General features: G+C 44.3%; 1 protein-coding gene across 9 annotated transcripts in view; it reads left to right on the top strand.

The window, feature by feature from the left end:
• The window catches only part of RALGPS2 (Ral GEF with PH domain and SH3 binding motif 2), a 1,046,762-nt gene that overhangs the window by 371,348 nt on the left and 653,550 nt on the right, over window positions 1-21,864 (top strand). For all 9 annotated transcript variants that reach the window (XM_086956407.1, XM_086956399.1, XM_086956386.1 and 6 more), the window contains exon 6: window positions 19,436-19,519. In XM_086956407.1, coding sequence (XP_086812533.1) covers window positions 19,436-19,519 — 84 coding nt within the window. The remainder of the gene's footprint in view (window positions 1-19,435; window positions 19,520-21,864) is intronic.

Below are 21,864 nucleotides of genomic sequence, written 5' to 3'. Positions count from 1 at the left end.
AGAGTAACTGAGTAAAAATCAGTCGTTGGGGATGTGGGGGTTATTTATGAACTTGTGTGGCTGCAAGCTTTAGTGTTAGCTATACTTTTCATTAGCGAAATCTCAGCTCCAAGCCATTGGTGTTTCATTCAACAGACACACTAGTGCGAAGTGTGGGCAGACAAGCTTCAACTTAGACATTTAGGGATTTTTCAGTGTAAGATTAATTCCGCGTTGGGAACTTTTTCCAGATCTTCCACCCTTCCCCAACCCCCCACTTTCACAGAAATCCTATTTTTCTTGTTCAAATCCATCAATTCCTTGAATTCGTGCCCAGAGTACAAGAAGAGCACATAGCATTTTGAATTTTATTGCAGCTCATGCCCAGGCAATATATCAAAGCCTCTTTTATTAGGCCGAAGAATTTCCTGTCTGAGCATCTGTAGCTGTACTGCATTTTTAAACATTTTAATGCACTGCATCATCTGCTTCCTTCATCTGAAGAACCCTTAACCAAACTTTTCAACAGCAATCCAAGGTCCTGTTTTCTCTAGGTTAATCTCTGAGTAACATAAGACATAGGTTTGCATCTTGACAGGGGCTGCTAAGCTGTCAATTTTTGGGTTATAAAATGTGCATCTTTGTGTTACTTAGTAATAAAAACCTGCAAATGTAACAGATACTACTTTCCCTCAGAATCCCCATCTTGAATTCATTTCTGGTGGGAAATTGGATTCGCAATTTGTCTGCAGTTCCCGTCCGATATCCTCATTAGAAATAATTTGTTAGATCCCTAATGGCACTACCCACTGCTGATTCCTTTTTTTCCACATCTTAGTCACTTGAATCTGGAATTCACTGGTACTTTAACCCGGTTTTTCTTTGTTGTTTTAAACTTTGATTTGGGAAGAATCTTAACAGGGGCTAAATCTTGGACTCCTAAGCATTGCCAACACCATCTTGGTGTTAGCCGTCCTCTTCCCCGAAGAAAACTTTTTGCACGCGCTGCATTCATAAAGGCCCAAATGCCGTTCACTTGGAGTAGTACAACAGATCGCTTAAGCAATACACATTACAAGAAGTGTCTGATTCTCAACTACACCTGTACTGTACTTTGAAAAGCTGCAGCCTAAGCAGGTAAGATTCCCCTCCACATTATAGGGTTAATTGTCACCAAGTTGAATTCTTTAGGCACAAAATGATGCAGAATGTTAATTTGTAGTCTAAAGAAGAAACTCCTGGTCCGTTCTCAAAGGCTGTTAATATTCCTTCATCTGGTGGCTGCATGAACCTTAAAGATTATACTACTGATTTCGGTTTGTGCTGTATCATTCACTAATGAAGCATATTTCTCTGCCGTTGTTGGCATCAAATGCTTCATCTGTATGATGCCCCGATAAGAAAAAAACTTGCAGTGTTTTTTTGACATCCACAGTACTGTGAATGATGCCCTTGGCACTGGGGTTGGCCCTGATGGACCGAGCAATTGCCATTCCACCTACTCCTCCTACTTACCTAATACTGAAAACAGCCAGTGGTGGAACATATCCTTATGTTTCTGACCAGAAAACGTTTGGTAGTAAAGTTTCTAGATTGTTTACCCAGTTTTATCATTTTATCAGATCTTGCTCTGCTTTGGAAGTCCTATGCTCCTACTTGCTATGAGACAATTACAGACAGCAAAGTGTGCAGTGAGGATTCTAGAAGACAAAGGTAACACAGGCTTGTATTTAGGCCTCTGAGAGGCCAATATCAATGGACAGTTTCCTCCTCCTTCAGGCCAACCTTTTGGGCCAGTTCCATGATTTGAAACATTAGCAGTAACGCTATTTGTTAGTTAGCCTACTTTTTTCATCACAATGTTGTAGAACACATCTTGGCTAACTAAAACACTTCTATCATTTATTGAAGTGTAAATGGCTGCTGTTAATGCAGTGTGGGTAAGACCTAAAACTATGCGTGCTGTGCACACAGAGGAAATTAGGAAGCACACTTACCTGTACAGAGTGAAGTATTTACATGTCATCCTAAAGAGGTTAGTAAATCATTCACGCTCCTCTTAACCCCTTCGAGGCTAATGACGAGCTGGGCTCGTCATGGCGCTTACCTGCCGTGCGCGGATGACAAGGCCAGCTCGTCATAAAACAATGAAAAATAATAAAACCCAGCGCAGGACGGGAAAACGCCTAGCAGCCAAGTGGTTAAACAGTACCAAATATGATGTTCATGTACCTGATACCTGAACTGTGAGTCTGCAAGACTGAATGCTATAAGGCAGATAGATTTTGCCTCAAGGGACCTGGCTTATAGAGCATTAAACATAACTAGCGTTATAGTATAACATTTGCATTCTTTATGTGAAATTGGGAACATTGTCTCCCATAACCAGACCCTATGAGAGTCTCCTCCAGTGGCTGGCTAAGGATGGTTCAGACACAATCAAGCAGCTAATGCAGACATCTCTATATAATTTGAAAAAGTGCCGGAGGATCGCCAATACAAATGATTTCATTTTATCTTTTATTGCAAAAGGAGGATTAGACTCGGTCTGTCTTGATTTAGGTTCTTACCCTGGTGTAAGTTGTTGTGTTGGTTCAGTTAGGAGATTCTATTGGCTTGGTTTATTTTGAGGATGCACGCTTTCAGTTTTGATTTGTCAGTGAATGTTTGAAACGTGTACTAAATGGACCAATGTTACCAATACAAAAATGCTCTGCTATCTAAAATGTGTCAACTGTTCTAGCATTGGTATTGATCTGCATCTACAAATCTTATTTTTGCTGTTTGGCTTTCAGCATCTGCTCCCTGGAACTAGCATGTGAGACATGGCATCTTTTTGATATGCGATTCTCTGACAGCCATCCAAATCCAATATGTCTTAAGGAGCACAACCTACCAGTTCATTAAGGCGATTATATCTGTAGTGTTTCAGAACCATCCTTGGCCTCCTGGCCTATTTCCTCTATTTGTCCCATTTAGCAGCCTATGGATGAGGAACTTTCAGTCTCAACTATGCCCCAAGAATCATATCAATGATTTGATCCCAACGAGAGCGGAGCATAGTAAAAAAAAAAATGAAACAAACCCTGCCCTTTCCACTTCTGTTGTGTATTGTATTGAAGCATTAATATAATGCTTTCCTGATAAGTTCCCATAATGTTTTGAGAATAGAAAGTAGCTTCTCTGTTATTTTATGTTCCTTGATAGAGGAGTATTAGTTGAGATGAAGCCTGGAGTGTTTCAATCATGTCCCTGCAATCATCTAAACGCGTATTATTGCGAGAGCTAAGATGTGAAACACTGTAAGAGATAGGATGACAGTGTATGTTTAAAAACGAAAGGTCATGTAGATTAATAAAAGCCAGGTCTTTATTGCTTTTTTAATTCTAGTTGTTTGGCCATTATCTTTACTTTCTTTCGATGGTGTTGTAGAGTGTGCTGGGAAAAATTTAAATGACATCGTAGTAACTTGCGTCATTTGTGGAATTTTGTTTTATACTTGCTACGCAAAATTCCCGAAATTACTCTACTTTGCATAATTATGCATCATTTGCAGTAAAAATTTAATGTAAACTTATCATTCATGGTAACAATTGACTACGAACATATGGGATCATTCCAACGTTAGTATTTTATTTTTTAACTTGGAATGCATCCCTGAATCAAAACGGATGCAAGAACTAATGTTGTGCTAAAATATAGTGCAAAATTCCAGATTTTAATTTTGCCAAATAGTGTGTACTTTTGCTGAAATATCCAGTGCTTTAAATGGGGGGGGGGGGGGGGGGGGGGGAATAGTGTAGGTACTCATTTAAATATGGCGAGTGGGCGGGGTTTGGGGCGGGGCTTAGTAATACTTTTTGACTTCGATACTACTTGCAGCACATACCAAAACACACGCAAAATTTCTTTCAATAAAGAAATTAGGTTTGTTTACTCATTACACACAACGAAAGCCAAACGCGGCGATATTTTCACATTTCCTTGTTTTTGTAATATATGCAACACCAATACTGTTAATTGCTATTGCTTGGCACAATTCTATATATTCTCGAGTGACACAGAAAGAAACAAGCTGACATGCACATACAAAAAGCATTCCACACATTTCATTTAATGTAACTTCCAAGAGTGTTTCTATTCTCTCCCACCCTTTCTCTTGTTGTCTCACACAAAAACAATCATAGGCAAGCACACAGGCAAGCAGACAAACATAAACGGATAGATAACAAAAGAATCAGGTGGGATTAAAGCCATTCGAACCTGGTTACCTACCACAGCTTTCTTAATTTCGCTCTCACCACTGGGCTGCCTCGATGTCTGTGTTTGCAACACAGCAAGATGGTGAACTCCCGGACGGTATGCAAATGAGCCCACGCTGAATTGCTCAGCTGGGCTCGACTCCGGTCTACAGAAGTGCCTTGGCTATCAATGAAAGGCCACCAGTATCAGCGTTTCATGAGTACCGGTACTCTCCTCGGCACTAGAAAAGTGCCGGTACTCAGAGGGATAAATGTAAGAAGTGCCGGTACTCAGTACCGGTGAGTACCGGCCCATTTAAAGCACTGGAAATATCACATAATTATGCGAAAATAGATTACACACATTTCACACATCCTTTTGAAAGGTTAAATGTTTGTACAAGACAAAACCTCCAGTCAATCCACATGCTTTTGTGTTGAAATTATTTATTAAGAAATTTCAAATAAATCACAAATATAGATACAATGCAGAGGAAGAAATGGAACACAGTATAAATGAGGAAACCATTCATAAAATTTAACAAAGAAGGCATAAAACACATCCTCTAGTATTCATATGGCACAATTTAGGGTAAAAATAGGAAAGGAAGAGAAAGAGAGGAGAAAGGAAGGAGAGAAAGAAAGAAAAAGAAAGAATAAAGGAGGCCCAGAGTAACAAACTAACTGTGAAAAGAGATGGAAACAAGAAGAATGATAAGCGGGAAAGATAGAAGGAAGAGAGAGTAAGCATGTTAAAAAGAAAGTGAAATTAATAAGGAAGAGTAGTTGTAGAAGAAGAAGTAGAAATAGAGTCATTACCCACTGTGGTTTCCAGGAATGGGGACCATACTTGAAGAAAAATGGAAGCTTGGTCCTGTATATTTTAAATTATGCGTTCATAAGAAGTTGTTTGTATCATTGCCACCAACCACTCCTCCTGAGAAGGAGGTAAGGAAGACTTCCAATGACGCAATATACAAATTTTTGCCGTGGCTAGAGCAGTATGAAGGAGTCGGGTCTGCGGTTTAGTAAACTTGGGAAGGTCACGAAAGTCATGTAAAATTATGGCTGCAGAGGTAAAGGGTAAGGGCAATGACATAGAATGGGCCAAAGTGTTTCGTACAAAAAGCCAAAGTGATCTGTTACAAGGGCACTCACATATAATGTGCGTTATATCACAGCCGGAAGCAGAACATCTCCAACACAAGGAATGCGAAAGTAACTTAGCATGATGTAATTTGATCGGAGACCAGTGCCATTCATGGAGAATTTTAAAAATACAAAATTTAAGGCGGGCTTCATGAACACACTTATGTAAGCCTTCCAGAATGAGATCCCATTGAGTATCTGAGCAGGTCACAGAGAGGCGTGTTTGCCATTTCAATTGAAGAGCTTTCGAAAACGGTTGCGAAAATAGAGGGTGCAGAAAAGTCTTATAAAGACCAGAAGTGACACCCTTAAAAGTTCCCCATAAATTCAGATAAGATAAAATAGGAGAAGCGGACAACAATTCAGGTGGGGGACTTAGATGTTTTGTAATAGCATGCTGAAGATGAGAATATTTACAAGATTGTGTGGGCGGTAGTTGAAATTCCTCACTTAGTTGAGAAAAGGATTTAAAAGTGTCACCATGGAACAATTGTTCCAGGGAATGAATACCAGCTTCCTGCCATAAAGGCCAGGATACAGATCGACCTCGAACTCGAATAGCCGAGTTAGACCATAGAGGAGCATTAAAGTGAAGCCGCGAGTTAGATTTAAGGAGACGATGACTTCTGTGCCAAGACTTAAACATGGCAGACAAGATAGGATTTTTAGGGTCAAGGGAACTGGAACCCTTGCCATATAAAAGGGACAAACCAGGGCCAGAGGCCAATAAGTGGCGTTCAAGTGGAACCCATTGAGGGATGTCTTTAGATTTAGGTAATTGAAAGAAAGATGGAGGGCAAGAGAATAGTGCTCGATAGAGGGAAGACCCAAACCTCCCTGTAATTGGTGAGATTTTAATTTTGCAAAGTTGAGACGCGGTTTAGCTGTACCCCATATAAAAAGTTTAATTTTTGAATCAATGGACCGAAGAGTAGCCAGAGGAATAGTCAAAGGAAGCATACCCAGAACATAAAGAAAACGCGGTAAGGTGACCATCTTAATCGCCTGAACCCGTCCCCAAAGAGATAAACCCAGGGCCTTCCATTTATCGAAGTCCCTCTGCAGTTGTGCAATCAAGGGAGCCAAATTGTCCGTGACCACATTATCCAATCCCCTATTAAGGAGTATTCCTAAGTATTTGAGCCGACAAGGTTGCCAATGAGAGATTGCATCCTTTGTAGTACCAAGGGACATAGGTAAAGCTTCGCTCTTGTCCCAGTTTATCTTATAACCAGAAAAAGAAGAAAAATCATCAATGATCCGGAGGAGAGCAGGGAGAGATCGTGGCAAATTAGTAAGTGTAAGAAGAATGTCATCCGTGTATAAATATATTTTTGAATGACCAACTGGAAGAGGGACACCCACTACAGCAGCTGATTGACGAATTGCAGCAGCTAGAGGTTCCATAGCCAAAAGGAAGAGAAGAGGGGAGAGTGGACAACCTTGACGGGTACCTCGCCAAATACGAAATGGAGTAGAGATAAAACCTCCACAATTAACTTGGGCAGATGGGCTATCATAAAGTAGTCATACTTTGGTTATGAACTGATCTCCTAGACCAAATTTTTGCATTATGGTAAAAAGATATTCCCATTCAATACGATCAAATGCTTTTTCAGCATCTAAAGAAAGAAGGGCATCATCTGCAAGATGTTTAGCAGACCACAGGGCATGGGAGAGAGTACGTAAATGATTGCGGGAAGAACGGCCGGGAACAAAACCTACTTGGGAGTTATGGATTAAGGAAGGCAAGACCTTGCGGAGTCGTGATGCTAGAATACTGGCAAGGAGCTTAACATCAGAATTTAAAAGAGATATAGGAGGATAACTACTACACAATAGAGGATCTTTGCCAGGTTTTGGTAAGACTGCTATGATGGCTTTGTTAGAGATAGAACCAAGAGAAGATTCCTCCACAGCTTCCTCAAAGGCAGCATGAAGAGTATCAAGCATACTCTGACCAGTCCATTTAAAAAATTCAGGAGGGAAGCCATCATCTCCCGGAGCTTTATGGTACGGTAAGGTAGATATGGCTGAAGAAATTTCCTCCTTCGTGATAGGTCCCTCAAGTAGAGCCCTGCCATCATCATAGAGCCGTGGAAGATGAACTTCATCCAAAAATTTAGACATCGCTTTCGTATCCACCTGAGTGTCCGGGGAATATAGAGATCTATAAAACGAAGCGAATTCCTCAACTATCTCTTGTGGCCGAGTAAGGATATCACCACCGCTTGATCTAATTGCTGGAATCGCCATAGCGGCCTCTCTTTGACGCAACTGTGCCGCCAGTAACCGACCAGCTTTCTCTCCTTGTTCATAATGACGTCCTTTCATCTTTTGCAAGGCATATTCCGCCTTAGAAGTAAAAAGAGAATTGAGGGACATACGCGCCTGTTCCAATAACTTTCGGTTTTGGAGGGATGGTTGCGAAATATACAATTGAGAGAGTCGGCGAATATCCTTTTCCAATTCAATCTGTTTGGCAGCGTTCTTTTTATTATAAAGAGCAGCATCCCGCATAAGTTGGCCTCTAAAGGTTGCCTTAGCAGCTGCCCAAACCGTTCCTTTAGAAGAAACCGAATCTGCATTATTGAGAAGATAATCATTTAAGTGGGATTGTAAAAGAGTTTTACCCGCTGGTGTTTTATATTTGTTGATATTCAGACGCCACGATTTGCGCCCCGGACTCACAAGACCCAAATCTAGAGACAAAAGGACAGGAGAATGATCAGATATAGCTGCTTCTAAAATCTTAGAATCAGTAACCAGTCGGACTGAGTGTTGCGAAAGAAGAAAGTAATCAAGACGTGAAAATGTACCGTGAGTAGAAGAAAAAAACGTATATTCTTTATCCTGTGGATGACCTAGTCTCCAGTGGTCCACAAGACCAGTGTCAGCAAGGATGTCACTGAAGATGGCTCTGTCTGAAGCGTTAATAGTGTCAATAAAACCTGTTCTGTCAAGAGCAGGATCCAATGCCAAATTCCAATCACCACCAATTAGAAATTGAGAAGCATTTATTTCCGTAAGAAGACGATTTAATTGAAGGAAATATTGCTTTTTGGAGCCTACCGGAGCGTATACAGAACCAAGACAAAGGAAGGAACTGCCAATCTTCAATTTGACAAAAACATACCGGCCTCCCGGGTCTGACTATGTCTTTAAAATTGTAAAAGAAAGTGACTTCCGGAAAAGAATGGCGACCCCACATTTACGAATAGGATTGGGATTGGCGGGATCAGGTTTAGAGACTGAACTATGAATGACTTTACCAACCCAATCTCTGCTGAGCTTACTAGATTCAATATCATCCAAATGAGTCTCTTGCAATAGGGCAACATCCACATTTTTAGAATGTAAATAGGAAAGAACTTTCTTACGTTTTATGTAATCGGTGAGACCATGAACATTCCAAGAAACCACAGATAACGGATGGATGGGAGACATGATAGTAGGACTGAGTTAACAAGAAGTGAGAAAAAGCAGAGGGAGAGAAATGAGAGATGCTACTCTGGGAGAGAAAAAGGAGAAGAAGAGAAGAAAAAGAAAAGGACAAAGGAAAAGAAAGTAAGAGCTGAAAGAGAAAAGAGCAACCTGGACTGTTAGCTGCGGGTCTGGGCACACTTAGAGCAACGCCAGGGGGAACCGAACCCCCTCCGAGCAAAGAAGAACGGGGATCTAAAGGATAAATTATAACATGAAATACATAAAGCATAATAGAATAAAATAGCATCATAAAAGTCTGGATCAACTCCTGAACGTCCCCACAAAAACTGCCACAAAATGTAATAAGAAGAATAACCAACACATCAAAACCCCCAGCATCCTAAAGATTACATGAGAAGGACATAAAAAGAGTCAAAAGAAGCAAGAAGGAGAAAGCAGATACAAAAAGAAGTGTGAGAGAGGTAGAGTAAGAGACATAGAAGAAAATATTAGAACCTCTTAAGAGAAAATGTGAAACCATCCATATCAAAGTAAAGGAAATGAATAATGTCACGTTTAACAGCAAGTACAACATCATAAGAAAGGGAATGCGTCGGACAAGGGACCACCATAAAAAAGAGGTAACAACTTTAAGGAAAAACCACTAATACAAAAACGTAAAAAAGCAAGGAGGCATAAGCCACAATCTGAAACAGAAAACCAGGGTAAACACACCACAAAGAAGAACATACCGTGAGAATAAAACCTGGACAGGAATAACATGACAAGAAAAAGAGAAAGCATAGCTAAGGAGAAGAAAATAGGAATGAGGAACCAAACCAGCATTGTCATAGAAAAGGGAGTAAAGAAGCAGGAATTAGAAGAAGAGAAGAAAAACTCCCTAAAGCCATACAATGAAGAAGAAACAAAAGATAATGATCAAACACAATTTAAACCAAAAAAAAAACAGTAAAACAAAGAGCATCATATAAAACTGGAGTAATTAATACATGAAACAAATGGCGGTAGGTGTAGCAACAATAACAACATCATGGGTAGGGGAATGAACAGGAGGAGAGAAGGATCTCTTGCGAAATGGGAACATTCTTATAGTATATAATAAGCAAAAACCTGAAATACTTAAATAACTGCAAACTGTAAATCACACATTAATAGTAAATATAGAAGAACAATAGAGTACAAAATACTATATAGGACACTAAGGATAATGAATCGTATTATACTATGCATTAAAGTCTCGATGAGCTAAATGAGCAGTGAAAACATTATGAACAATGAACACTGTTATACACTTATAGAATAAGAAAAGGTAATAAAACATCAGTCAGCATCAGAAGGTGTCTTAAGAGGCGATCTGGATTTGTCTCTTTGCTGCAGAGAAGTGTGAGAGGATACAGAACGTAGAGCCGATTGCTTGTCATCCTGAGAGCGAGGTAAACGAGTAAGATCTCTACCACGTTGTCTGGATTCAGGAGAGGAGTACAATTAAGATGTTGGAATAGTCGTAGAGGAGGACTTGGACTGAGAAGATTGAGCTGAGGGAGGAGACTGCGTTTCCATATCGTCGGACTTAAGATCATTCAGAAACTGCTGTAGAAGTGCAGGATCATAAAAGTCTTTAGACTCACCATTCCTAGTAATACGAAAACGTGCAGGCTCAAATAATCCATATTTGATGTCCATTTGACGTAATTGGGGTCGCATGTAGAGGAACGCCTTCCTTCGTTTATTCGTTTCTTTAGAGAAGTCTGCAGCCATATGGATGGTATGTCCCTGAAACAAAAAGGAACCATGGGTACGAGCCAGTGAAAGAATCTGTCTGGTTTGTTCATGTCAGAGGAAGCAAGCAATAATTGGTCTAGGTCTTGCCGAAGATCCAGGACGCGGTGCGCCCAATCTGTGAGCACGTTGGAGCTCAAGAGGAGGAGTAAAAGAAATCCCAGTCAAAGTCGGAAGGGCATTACAAAGAAATGACTTCATGTCTTGCTTCTCAACAAAAAAACGGTTATCCAGTATTTGGGTGTCTTTCATAGATTCACATGCCTGAATCATTCCCCGTCGCCGAGACGGGAGCCTCCAGTACATAAAAAAGTAATGTCCTATAGACATACATAGAGAAAAATAGGCCTAAGGGCTTCCCCTTAGTAGCCTTTCGTCGTCCTTATGTAAAAAGGACCAAACTCTCACAGTTAGCCAATCAGCTCCGACCTCCCTCTAGAACCTTCCTGGGAGGAGCCTCAGTCCCTCAGATTTTCTACCGCACGTTGTGCTAGGGAGTCTCCAGCCTGAGCTCTCCTCAGGGTTTTCTTCGAAAATCATCAAACTTTCTTTGAAAGTGCTTCTTCGATCTCAAATCTTCAATACACTGCTTCCCTACACTGTTCTTACAGTACGTGTTGCCCTTCCGCTGCCTTATTTCATGTCGGAATCGCAGAAAAAGGCCTCTTCTATGGCGGAATCGCAGAAGAAAGCTCTTTTCAGGGCCTGCTCTTCATGCGGGAAGACGCGGATTCATGCGGATGATAAGCACGATCTGTGCTTGTATTGCCTGTACCCTGACCACGTCTCTGACAAATGCAGGGTGTGTAGAGCCTTCCCTAAAAAGACTGTGAAGGATAGAGAGGCTCGCCTTCTCGCATGGCTCGACAGGCTTAAGGACAGAGACACTCTGGAATCTTCAGAAGGCAGTGCTTCCAGGTCCTCGGAAGTCTCTAAAAAAAGGCCCAGGGTACATTCCCCTGGCCATACAGACGCTCCTCCTACGAAGGCACACAAAAAGTCTTCAGAGGCGAGATCTGTGACATCTTCAGTGTCTGTTCGAGGCGATCAAACCTTCAAAAAGCCTGCTCCATCTACCACTAGACATGCCCAGAGGACTACCTCGGTCACGACCACCGTGTCGACGACGTCAGCGTCGTCGCCCTCTGCGGCGGCAACCACGACTACATCCTCGTCCTCAGGTAGACCTGTTTCCTCTATCATTTTACTGAAGTCATCGTCGAAGACGAAGACCTTATCAAAGACGGAGTCCCCGCCGGCGACGTCAGCGTTGACGAGCCCATCGTCGTCGAAATCGCAACCGAAGAACACACCGTCGACTACAAAACCGTCGACGGGAAGCTCGACCATGCAGCCGTCGACGAAGGAGTCGACGCCGAAGAAGCCCGCCATTTGTACATCGACGACCACATCGACGTCGAAATCGTCACCCACGACGAAGGTGCCGTCGACTACCCCGTCCTCGACAGAGGCTCCGTCCACGGGCGGAACGTCGACGGAGACGGCACTGACGGCGCCATGGAAGAAATCCAAGCTAGTCGAGGTGTCTGCCCTCTCGTCAACACCGTCAACGGCTCCCCTCACCGCGGCAGGTTTGCAGGCCACGTCTGGCAAAACTACCAGGGCGCAGATCACCCCGGAATCGACGTCTCCGAGCAGAGTGGAAAAGCAGCCACCTCAGGAAATCTTCCAAAGTGAGGAGTCTGATGGGGAAGACCAGCCAGGTCCCGCTACCTCTATCTCGGACCTTAATGTCAAATGCCAGAGTACTGACTAAGAGCATGAGGAGTTCACTTATCAGGAACACTCAGTCCACACTAGTGTCCGCACGGAGGTCACCCCAATGATATGCCTGCCGGCGACCCTTGTCAATGATCTGCGGTACCTAGTGCAAGACTACAAGCAACGCTTCCCGGATGCAGACAGTGGGATTCAGACGCCTGTCACACGTGCCCCGGCGTCCGCCCCAAATCACCCTCCCGCTCAAAGCGGACGCGAACAGATCCGGCCTCAGGTAGTGAGACCCCGTGACAAGGTCCAACCTCAGGCGGAGGAATCCTCTGAGGAGGAGGAGGAGGAAGAATTGGAAGAAGGAGAAGTCCAAGACGTCCACTCGGACCAACATGACGAAGATGAGTATGTAGCGTCCTCCCCAGCTTCGTCGTCCCCGGCTTCGCCACACCCACGCCAAGCGGACTCCATGCCGGCGGACATTGGCGGCTTTCACAAACTGGTGGACAGGGCGGCTAAGAGGTTTCATATGGTCGTGGAATCGACTGAAACGGAATGCTTTTTGCATGACTTCAAAGAACACAGCCAAAAGTCGGCTAAATCTATTCCAATTATTGAGTTTCTATGGGACCAGGGCAAGAAACTGATGCTAACGCCCGCTTCTGTGCCCGCGGTGGTGCCACGCCTGGACAAGAAATATAAAGCCCCACAAACGGCGGCGGCTTGCCTCAAAGGCCACCCTAAACCGGATTCGGTGGTGACTCACTCTCGCAACCCATCCTCCCCGCTGTCCGCACCTCCTGACAAGGAAGGCAGGAAACTGGACACGATTGGAAAGAGGTTTACGACTACGTCTGCAATGACAATCAAAGTGGCCAACTCCATCGCCCTACTGGGGCGCTACAATCGCCAACTCTGGGAGGACATTGCCCCTTACGTACAAGAACTGCCCGACGCAGTCCAGAGCGAGGTCAAGGCTCTCCTTGTGGAAGGTCAGAATTCCGCAGCAGAGATAATCGACTGTGCTATCGACGCAGCAATGACTGGGTTCCGTCAGCTCGCTGGGGCTGCGGTTCTCCGCCGTCAGGGCTGGCTAAAGGCTACATCTTTCCGCCAGGAGGTTCAATCGAAGGTGCTGGACATGCCCTTTGACGGCCAGCATCTTTTTGGTGACAAAATCGATGAGGCGCTGCAGGCCATAAAGAAAGATACCGATACCGCCAGGGCACTGGGCACCCTGCAGTCACGAAACCAGTCCTTTCGGGGCGGCCGCTCCAGAGGTCAGTCCTCCTATAGGGGTTCCTACCAGAACAGGTCCTCTTACTCGTACAATAACAGGAATCAGTTCCAGCACAGGCAGCCACAGGGTAGACAATCTTCCTATGGCAGATCTACCTTCAGAGGCAAAAATACCAAGAAGGGCGCTGGCGGCCGCCAGTGACCGCTTACTCCAGCCAGTCCCACCACCGTTTCCATCCTTTCAAATTGGAGGAAAACGGACCCATTTCCTCACCAATTGGCAACACATTACCACGGACCGGTGGGTCCTGCAAATGATACGATTTGGACATTCTCTCGAATTCACAGACATCCCTCCCAATACGCCTCCCCTGAGACGGACGCACAAGCACCTACGCCTCCTTCTCCAGGAACTGTCCGTCATGCTACACAAAGAAGCCATAGAAAGGGTTCCAGCATCCTTGAAGGGGACGGGATTTTATTCCCACTTCTTCCTTGTGCGACAGAAGGAAGACAAGCGGAGACCCATCTTGGACCTCCGAGCGCTCGACACCTTCCTACGGAGCCAGTCATTCAGGATGGTGACAATCCATGAAATCCTGGGGGCACTGGAAAAGGGAGATTTCATGACTTCCCTGGACCTCCAGGACGCTTACTACCACATCCCCATCCTCAAGCGTCATAGAAAGTTCCTGAGGTTCGAGGTGGCAGGCAGACATTATCAGTTCAAGGTCCTGCCGTTTGGCCTCAAGTCCGCGCCGCGGATTTTCACAAAGTGCCTTGCACCGGTGGCGGCTTTTCTACGTCAGCTGGGTCACCAAGTCTTCCCCTACCTCGACGACTGGCTGGTAAAGGCACCCTCACCCGAAGGCGCAGCCGAGTCCTCCAACGCCTGCACCACTCTTTTTCAACAGCTGGGATTGACCCTCAATCTCAAAAAATCCCACACTACTCCGACGACAAGGATTACCTTCCTCGGGGCTACCTTGGACACGGAGTGCGCAAAGGCCTTCCCCTCGAAGGACAGAACGGACAAGATACTGTCCCTGGCCATGGCTGTGGCAACAAAGACACGCCTCAAAGTCCGGACTTACACCTCCTTGCTAGGAATGATGTCTTCCTGCATACTCCTCATCCCTCACTGCAGGCTCAGGATGCGCCCCTTGCAGGAGGCTCTAGCGAGCCAATGGACTCAAAGTACTGGCTCGTTCGAAGACATTTTAAGGATAACGCCAAAGATTTCCGAAGGTCTGCACTGGTGGAGACATCGAAAGAATCTGACGGCAGGCTTGCCGTTTCTCCTTCCGGCGGCGCCCCTGGTAATAACGAGGGATGCCTCCCTGGAGGGCTGGGGCGCTGTTCTCCAGGACCTTCGGATCAGCGGCAAGTGGGAGGATCAGGAGAAACTGCTCCACATAAACCTTTTAGAGCTGAGAGCGGTCTATCTTGCTCTGCAAGCCTTCCTGCCGCGCATCCAGAACTCCCCGGTGCTCGTCAAGACAGACAACACCACGACGATGCACTATCTAAACAAACAGGGGGGAACGCGGTCGCTCTCTCTATCACGCGAATCGCAGAAAATCTGGAACTGGCTGGTGTTGCACGGCATCTCGCTCAAAGCGGAATATGTTCCCGGAAAGGACAATACCATCGCGGACGCCCTCAGCAGACAGACATCCCTCTCCCACGAGTGGGAAATGAACGACGACACTCTGGCTCACATCTTCTCTCAGTGGGGTGTCCCGAAAATCGACCTGTTCGCCACCAGGGGGAACGCCAAATGCCAGTGCTACGCAAGCTGGCATCCCCAACAGGGGTCACTGGGAAAGGCTTTTTCCATCGGTTGGTTCAGCGTGTTTGCGTACGCTTTTCCTCCGTTTCCGATGATCCCGAGGCTCCTCCGGAAGATGAGAGCGGAGCCTTGCACCCTGATCCTGATTGCTCCGTTCTGGCCGAGACAACACTGGTTCTCGGATCTGCTTCGCCTCTCCATCAGGCCTCCAATTCGCCTGAGGCAGCACCCGAACCTCATAACGATGTCCAACGGACAGGTACAGCACCCGAGCCTCCACTCGCTCAAGTTATCGGCCTGGCTCCTGAGCACAGAGAATTCTGTGACCTAGATATCCCGCAGGACTGCAGGGACGTTCTGGCGAAAGCGAGGGCAGGTAGTACGAACAAAACCTACTCCCTCAAGTGGAAACGGTTCTGCATTTGGTGTTCGGGCCAGGGCCTGCGGCCGCTTGAAGTCACCCCTGAACAGATACTGCCATACCTCCTACATCTGGCTCAGTCAGGGTTAGCACACGCTTCCATTAAGGTTCACCTGGCAGCGATCTCTAGGTTCACCAGAACTTTTACAGGACCTTCCCTGTGGTCCAGTAGGCTGGTCAAGCAATTCCTGAAGGTGCTTTACAGATCCTTTCCGAGGCCTCGGAAGGTCCCTCCGACCTGGCAACTGAATCTCGTTCTCAACCAGCTCATGAGACATCCGTTTGAACCCATTCATCGGGCGTCTATCAAACACCTCTCTTGGAAAACGGCGCTCTTGCTCGCTCTGACATCGGCCAGGAGAGTTAGCGAGCTACAAGCGTTGTCCATTCAGGAACCATATCTGCAATTCAGACAGGACAGGGTGATACTGAGACCATACCCTAAATTTATACCCAAGGTGCCTTCGGACTTTCATCTGAACGAACCGATTGTCCTGAAGTCCTTCTTTGCGAACCCTTCCACGGCAGCGGAAAGGGCGCTGCATTCTTTGGATCTCAAACGATGCCTAAAGTTCTACCTGGATAAAACCAAGGATCTCAGAAAGTCTACACAACTGTTCGTGGCATACAGCAGACCGAGAATGGGGCTGCCTCTTACGAAACAGAGTATCTCCAGATGGATCTCCTCGGCGATTGCATTTTGCCACGACCAGGCCGGACGGCCTTTGACTGATCGTGTTACTGCTCATTCCACAAGGGCGATGTCCACGTCAGCGGCGCTATTCGCTGGAGTGCCAATCTTGGACATATGCCGGGCGGCGACCTGGAAGTCTCCGCACACTTTCTCCAGGAACTACTGCCTGGATATAGAGCTTCAGAAGGACGCGGCAGTGGGCCAGGCGGTGCTACGCCATCTCTTTCAGTGAGGTAAGCCCTCCGACATCCCGCCATCCAGGTATGCACATTCCTTATGATTGTATGTTTCTGCTTGCGCTGTTTTTACTATGTTGTAGATGATCTGTGTATTATCTGACATGTCTGCAGAACTTCTTGCTTTACGATTGTGCATATATAATTGCTGGCTACTCTGATTCAGGCATGTGAATCTATGAAAGACACCCAAATACTGGATAAGAAATGCGTTACTTACCTGTAACAGCAGTTATCCAGTATTGGTGTCTTTCATAGATTCACATGCAACCCTCCCGCCTCCCCTGGAGGGGCTCACATCCCTCTCTAACAATATTACGCCAACCTAGCTGGGTGCGTACGAAAATCTGAGGGACTGAGGCTCCTCCCAGGAAGGTTCTAGAGGGAGGTCGGAGCTGATTGGCTAACTGTGAGTTTGGTCCTTTTTACATAAGGACGACGAAAGGCTACTAAGGGGAAGCCCTTAGGCCTATTTTTCTCTATGTATGTCTATAGGACATTACTTTTTTATGTACCGGAGGCTCCCGTCTCGGCGACGGGGAATGATTCAGGCATGTGAATCTATGAAAGACACCAATACTGGATAACTGCTGTTACAGGTAAGTAACGCATTTCATATTGTCCCTACGACTACGATCCTCCAAATCGATGATCTTACTGTGTAGGAAAAGTAAGTCTTGATCTGAACCCTGAACTGAATCCAGACGACCTTCTATGTCCATTATTTTAGAGTCAATAACATCAATCCTAGAGTGAAACGTAGTAAGTTCTGCCCTGATGGACTTAGTTTCTGCAGTCAATGAAGTCATAGCAATATCCAGACCCTCTAACCGTCGATTTACCCCAGAGAGTTATTGCAAAATACGTTGCATAGTGTCAGATAAGGAGTTGTGGCTCAGAGGCAATGCAGCTTGCGATGAAGGAAGTGACGCAGATCCATTACTTTTAACTGTCGCAGAAGAAGATTGTTTTACCACCTCATTGAAAAGTGGCTGTTTAGGTCCACGACCACTATTTCGATTGTTAGACCTATTCGGATAATGTGCCAATGATGGTCTGCAGAAGCGAATAGAAGAAATATTGGAATAGGAGGCAATGGTGAAGTCAGGAATATAGCAAATAACAATGAGGTGATATGGTGTACGCAGTAAGAAAATAACCAGTATGACCAGCAGACAAATAGTTCCTGAAATTGGAAAAGTATTATGCCACAAAACCAATGAAATATCAGAGTAGGCAGTCTTGCGCACATAAACTACCTCATAAGCAAAACATGTAGATGTAGTAAATGGCTGTAAAGAAAAACAAAGTACATAAGCTTGCAATAAAAAATAGTGACTGTAAATGAGAAATTAGCCGTCAGTTCTTTCCATCTGTCTCATCCTGAAAGAGAGTAACTGATAAGATACCATAGTGGGAGAATAAGACAGGGGACAAAGATAGTGAAACTGAGAAGGTCAAGTCAATCTGACACTAATTTCACTTATGGCTCATAAGACAGCTAAGGAAAGGCGTCAAAACCAAGTGGCGAGAGGGAGAGGGAGAAATGAACAAGTACTGCTGCATGTAAATCTGCCAATACCATTATTTCTGCCCTTTCAGATGATAGACACTATTTGCTTCCACATGTAATATTAAATATAAGAGTTTATAATTCAGGCGGTAGTAGTATCACCAGAATGATGAAACGTTGGGCACATGTGCATAGTTAATTAAGAGACATGCTTCTGTGAGAAAAACGAGTGTGCCAGTCTTTTATGCCTCCCTTCATTCCTGTCGTAGCGGCTTTTCTATTCGAAAAAGCATTAAGTTGAATTTGTGAGGAAAACTGATAATAAAGTAGCCTGAGGAGGGCGCTGCTTACTGTTTTTGTATGGCCTTGGGAATCGTGGAGAGGCGACTTGCAGAGTAAACCGAGCGCGCCCCCACCGTCTGAGGAGCCGCGGCCTTGATATGAAGGAGGCGCGGCTCTGTGGTATTGTAGGCGCCGCCTCGGCTGAGGGGAAGCGCGGTCACAGAAACGCGCGACTACCGAGCCTCTCTTGGGCGATTGTTGACTAAGCAAGAGCTACCTACAATGTGGCTCCATTTCATAGTATGATTTCTGAATTATTGCTTGCTTTCCACAGCCGACTGGAGCAAGAGATATGTGGTTTACCCCTACTATGTTTTGAACTAACCATACTGGAGGGCTTGTGGTGCCCTTTTCATGAGTAGAAAGAACTTTTATGTGCTGTTAACATTTTGATTTCTGGCTTGTGTTTGAATAAATCCACCAGTCAGTACTCTATTGTAGCCCCAGTTCTTAGATGGTGTTTAAAGCTACATACAAGGAATTACTGCTCTTGCGATAAGGCGCATTCCAGTTTTTTAAGTGGTTTGTATGTGTTCCTTTTGTTTTGAATTGGCTGGAATATCAGCTTCTTGTAGGTTGGTGAATTAATTCAAGGGACAAGAAAACATCTTCTATTTGGTATAATGTTTGCATTAATACTAATGTAATGAAACTCAGTGCAAGTTGGGATGAGCCGAATGGGTTTAGGGCTCTTTGTGCAGAGCATCTAGGATTATGTTATGACTTTCAATCCGTTTGTGAATACACTTTGAAAAGTGAAAGGAATTCATACAAATGGTACCCTTATGATGGCTTCATTTTGAATGCTAAATTGCATCTTCGTTTCATGCGACAATCCCAGAAATGACTGAATTCTGCTGTTATTTTTCTAGGAACTTTCCAGTTGTGGCTGGAACAAAAAGGAGAAGTATAGCTCTGCACCAAATGCTGTTGCCTTCACAAGAAGATTCAATCAGGTATGTAGTGGAAAGGGAATGATTTGTTTCTTAGGGCTTGTGACTTAATGAACGTGCCTCATACTGTGTCGAACATATACTGGAGCCCTCCTTTCAAGACCTCGGTTGATCTATTGACTCATGGCTGATGGTTGAATTATAGTGAATGGTTGGGAGGATCGTGGGCTTCTTTCTATTGTGTTGTCCATCCCCATGTGCACTCCAGTGTGACTTTGAATGCTGACCCTCAGAACTTTTAAGGAGGTGTAAAGATTTACCTGCTGAGTATGCATTTCTGTTCATCTCATGATCACTGAAAATCTGTGACATCCTAGCTGTTGTCTTCAGAGGAAAAGTTTAAAAGAATAGGCAAGACGTACACATAGACAATACAAACTTTCAATTCACTCATCCACACCAATCTGCCTCAAGAAACTTGCCATGAAATTACCGGTCCTAGCTGAATCGGAAAGATTGCTTATCAAATTTAGCACTCTTTGCTGACATCTGCATTATATTGAGATCCTACATTTGCTACTAAACAAGCCCAACCCAGGGATCTATCTTCCAAGTTGCGTAAATCACGTCTCTTTAACTAGGGTAACAGAAACATCTGTTGTATATCGAGCTGGGAAGAGCAGAATTGTGGCATTGACAATTACTGTATAAAATAATTTATCATGAATTGAAAGCCTTAGCCCATATAAAGAGTCACCTGTGCCACTGCCGTCATCTAAGGTCACACAATCTGTAGTACACGCAGTTTGTCTTCACGGGTCATCAAACCCCTAAAGCACTCTAATTGCTTTTTTTTTCAAAAAAGGATAACTTAACCCAATGATTCCCAATAACTGTTGCCGTATTATAGAACCTTTAAATACTTTGAAAAGATAGCAAATGTTCAGCTCTATGCTGACTCCAATCCCTGCAAAATCTAGACTCATACTGGTGTGGCTTGTATTCTGGCCACAAAGCAGAAATGTTTTTTTCATTGGGACCCAAAAAGGGACTAAATCTGCTGAATAGTTACTCCACTTTTTGTCTGATTATAGGTTGATTTTTAACCAAAAAAAGTGTTCTATTCATCAAATAAATCCTTCTATAGGAAGATGATGCCTGAAGCACAACCATTATGAAGTACCTCTGTATGATTATCAAGGTGTATATTAAAGCAAAAAGGTGAATTGACAGGCCCAGTTTGCAAAAGCTATCTTGATCTCATTAAATCAGTTTGGTACTCTGAAAATATTGCATTTAAAGTTTGGATGGAGAGCCATATCAGAAACAACTAAGACGTATTGTGCAAAAGGGTTTGCTGCCACAAACTTACAGCTACTGATCAGCATAGAAAACTCATTCTGTCGATGACTTGTACACTTTCTAGCACTGTATTATTAATCTACAGGGTTGGGATTGAAGCTTTGTGGATCTGTTTTCCCAATAGTTTTGTCTGGCCTGATACATTTCTCTTTGAGAGTGGGAAGCGGCCTGATAAGTGCCTCGATTGTGTATGACTAACAAAGACTTGGTGTAGGTCCCTTCATACCATATAGCTCTGGTTGCAGAAAGCCTGCACTAGTGCCTTTCATCTGTGCTCTCTCCAGCTTTTGATGTCCCCAATATACTTGCAGTTTGTGCACAATTACAATAAAAGGTTCATCTTTTCTTTGAGGAATAATAGTTCCTAACATATTTTTGTCAGTGTTTCTTTACCAAGAGGTAAATGAGTCAAGAAAGGAAAGTTTCCTCTTATTAGTGGAAGTGCTGAGGTCCCCCCTTTTATATTTCATCGAATCCCTACCAAGCCCTTCCTTACAACATAGACAGGACAGGGTACTGAAGCCCTTTCTTAAACCAATCGGCTAGGAGCTCCACATCTTGGCTCCTTTTTAGCTCATAGCTGAGAAACTCACATTAGATACATTGTGGCGGAAAGTAGCAATTCATACGTATATGAAAGGTAGTACAAAAGCCGATTTCTACATGAAGCTGAGACATTCTTTACTTGTGTGTATGTCCTTATAGCTCTAAAATGTATTTGTGCTACTTCATAAATGGATAGGCTCTCCCAACCTCAAATGATGAAAGAAGGGTGAACTATTAAACATAATCTTTCTTCCTGTGTTCTAAAAACATTTTTAGGTCTCGCCTGTCAATGCGCATGCGCATTGAGCTTGCGAGACTATGGGGGCTTAAACAGACTTTAACCAACTTGCGATTCCATGGCGATTCCTTGCAGTGCCCGTGAAAAGCTCGCTCAATGCGCATGCGCATTGACATACAAAGCGCATGCACATCAAAGCCAGCCATCTGCCGCCAGCAGCTTTACTTGAAAGGTATCCACCTCTCCGCCCCCTGCTGCATCA

The sequence above is a fragment of the Lissotriton vulgaris genome, chromosome 1_1 (assembly GCF_964263255.1).
Source record: "Lissotriton vulgaris chromosome 1_1, aLisVul1.2, whole genome shotgun sequence".
In the NCBI taxonomy this organism is placed as follows: domain Eukaryota; kingdom Metazoa; phylum Chordata; class Amphibia; order Caudata; family Salamandridae; genus Lissotriton; species Lissotriton vulgaris.
Note: the sequence above shows the minus strand (reverse complement) of the source record. Positions and strands in the feature narration are given on the sequence as shown.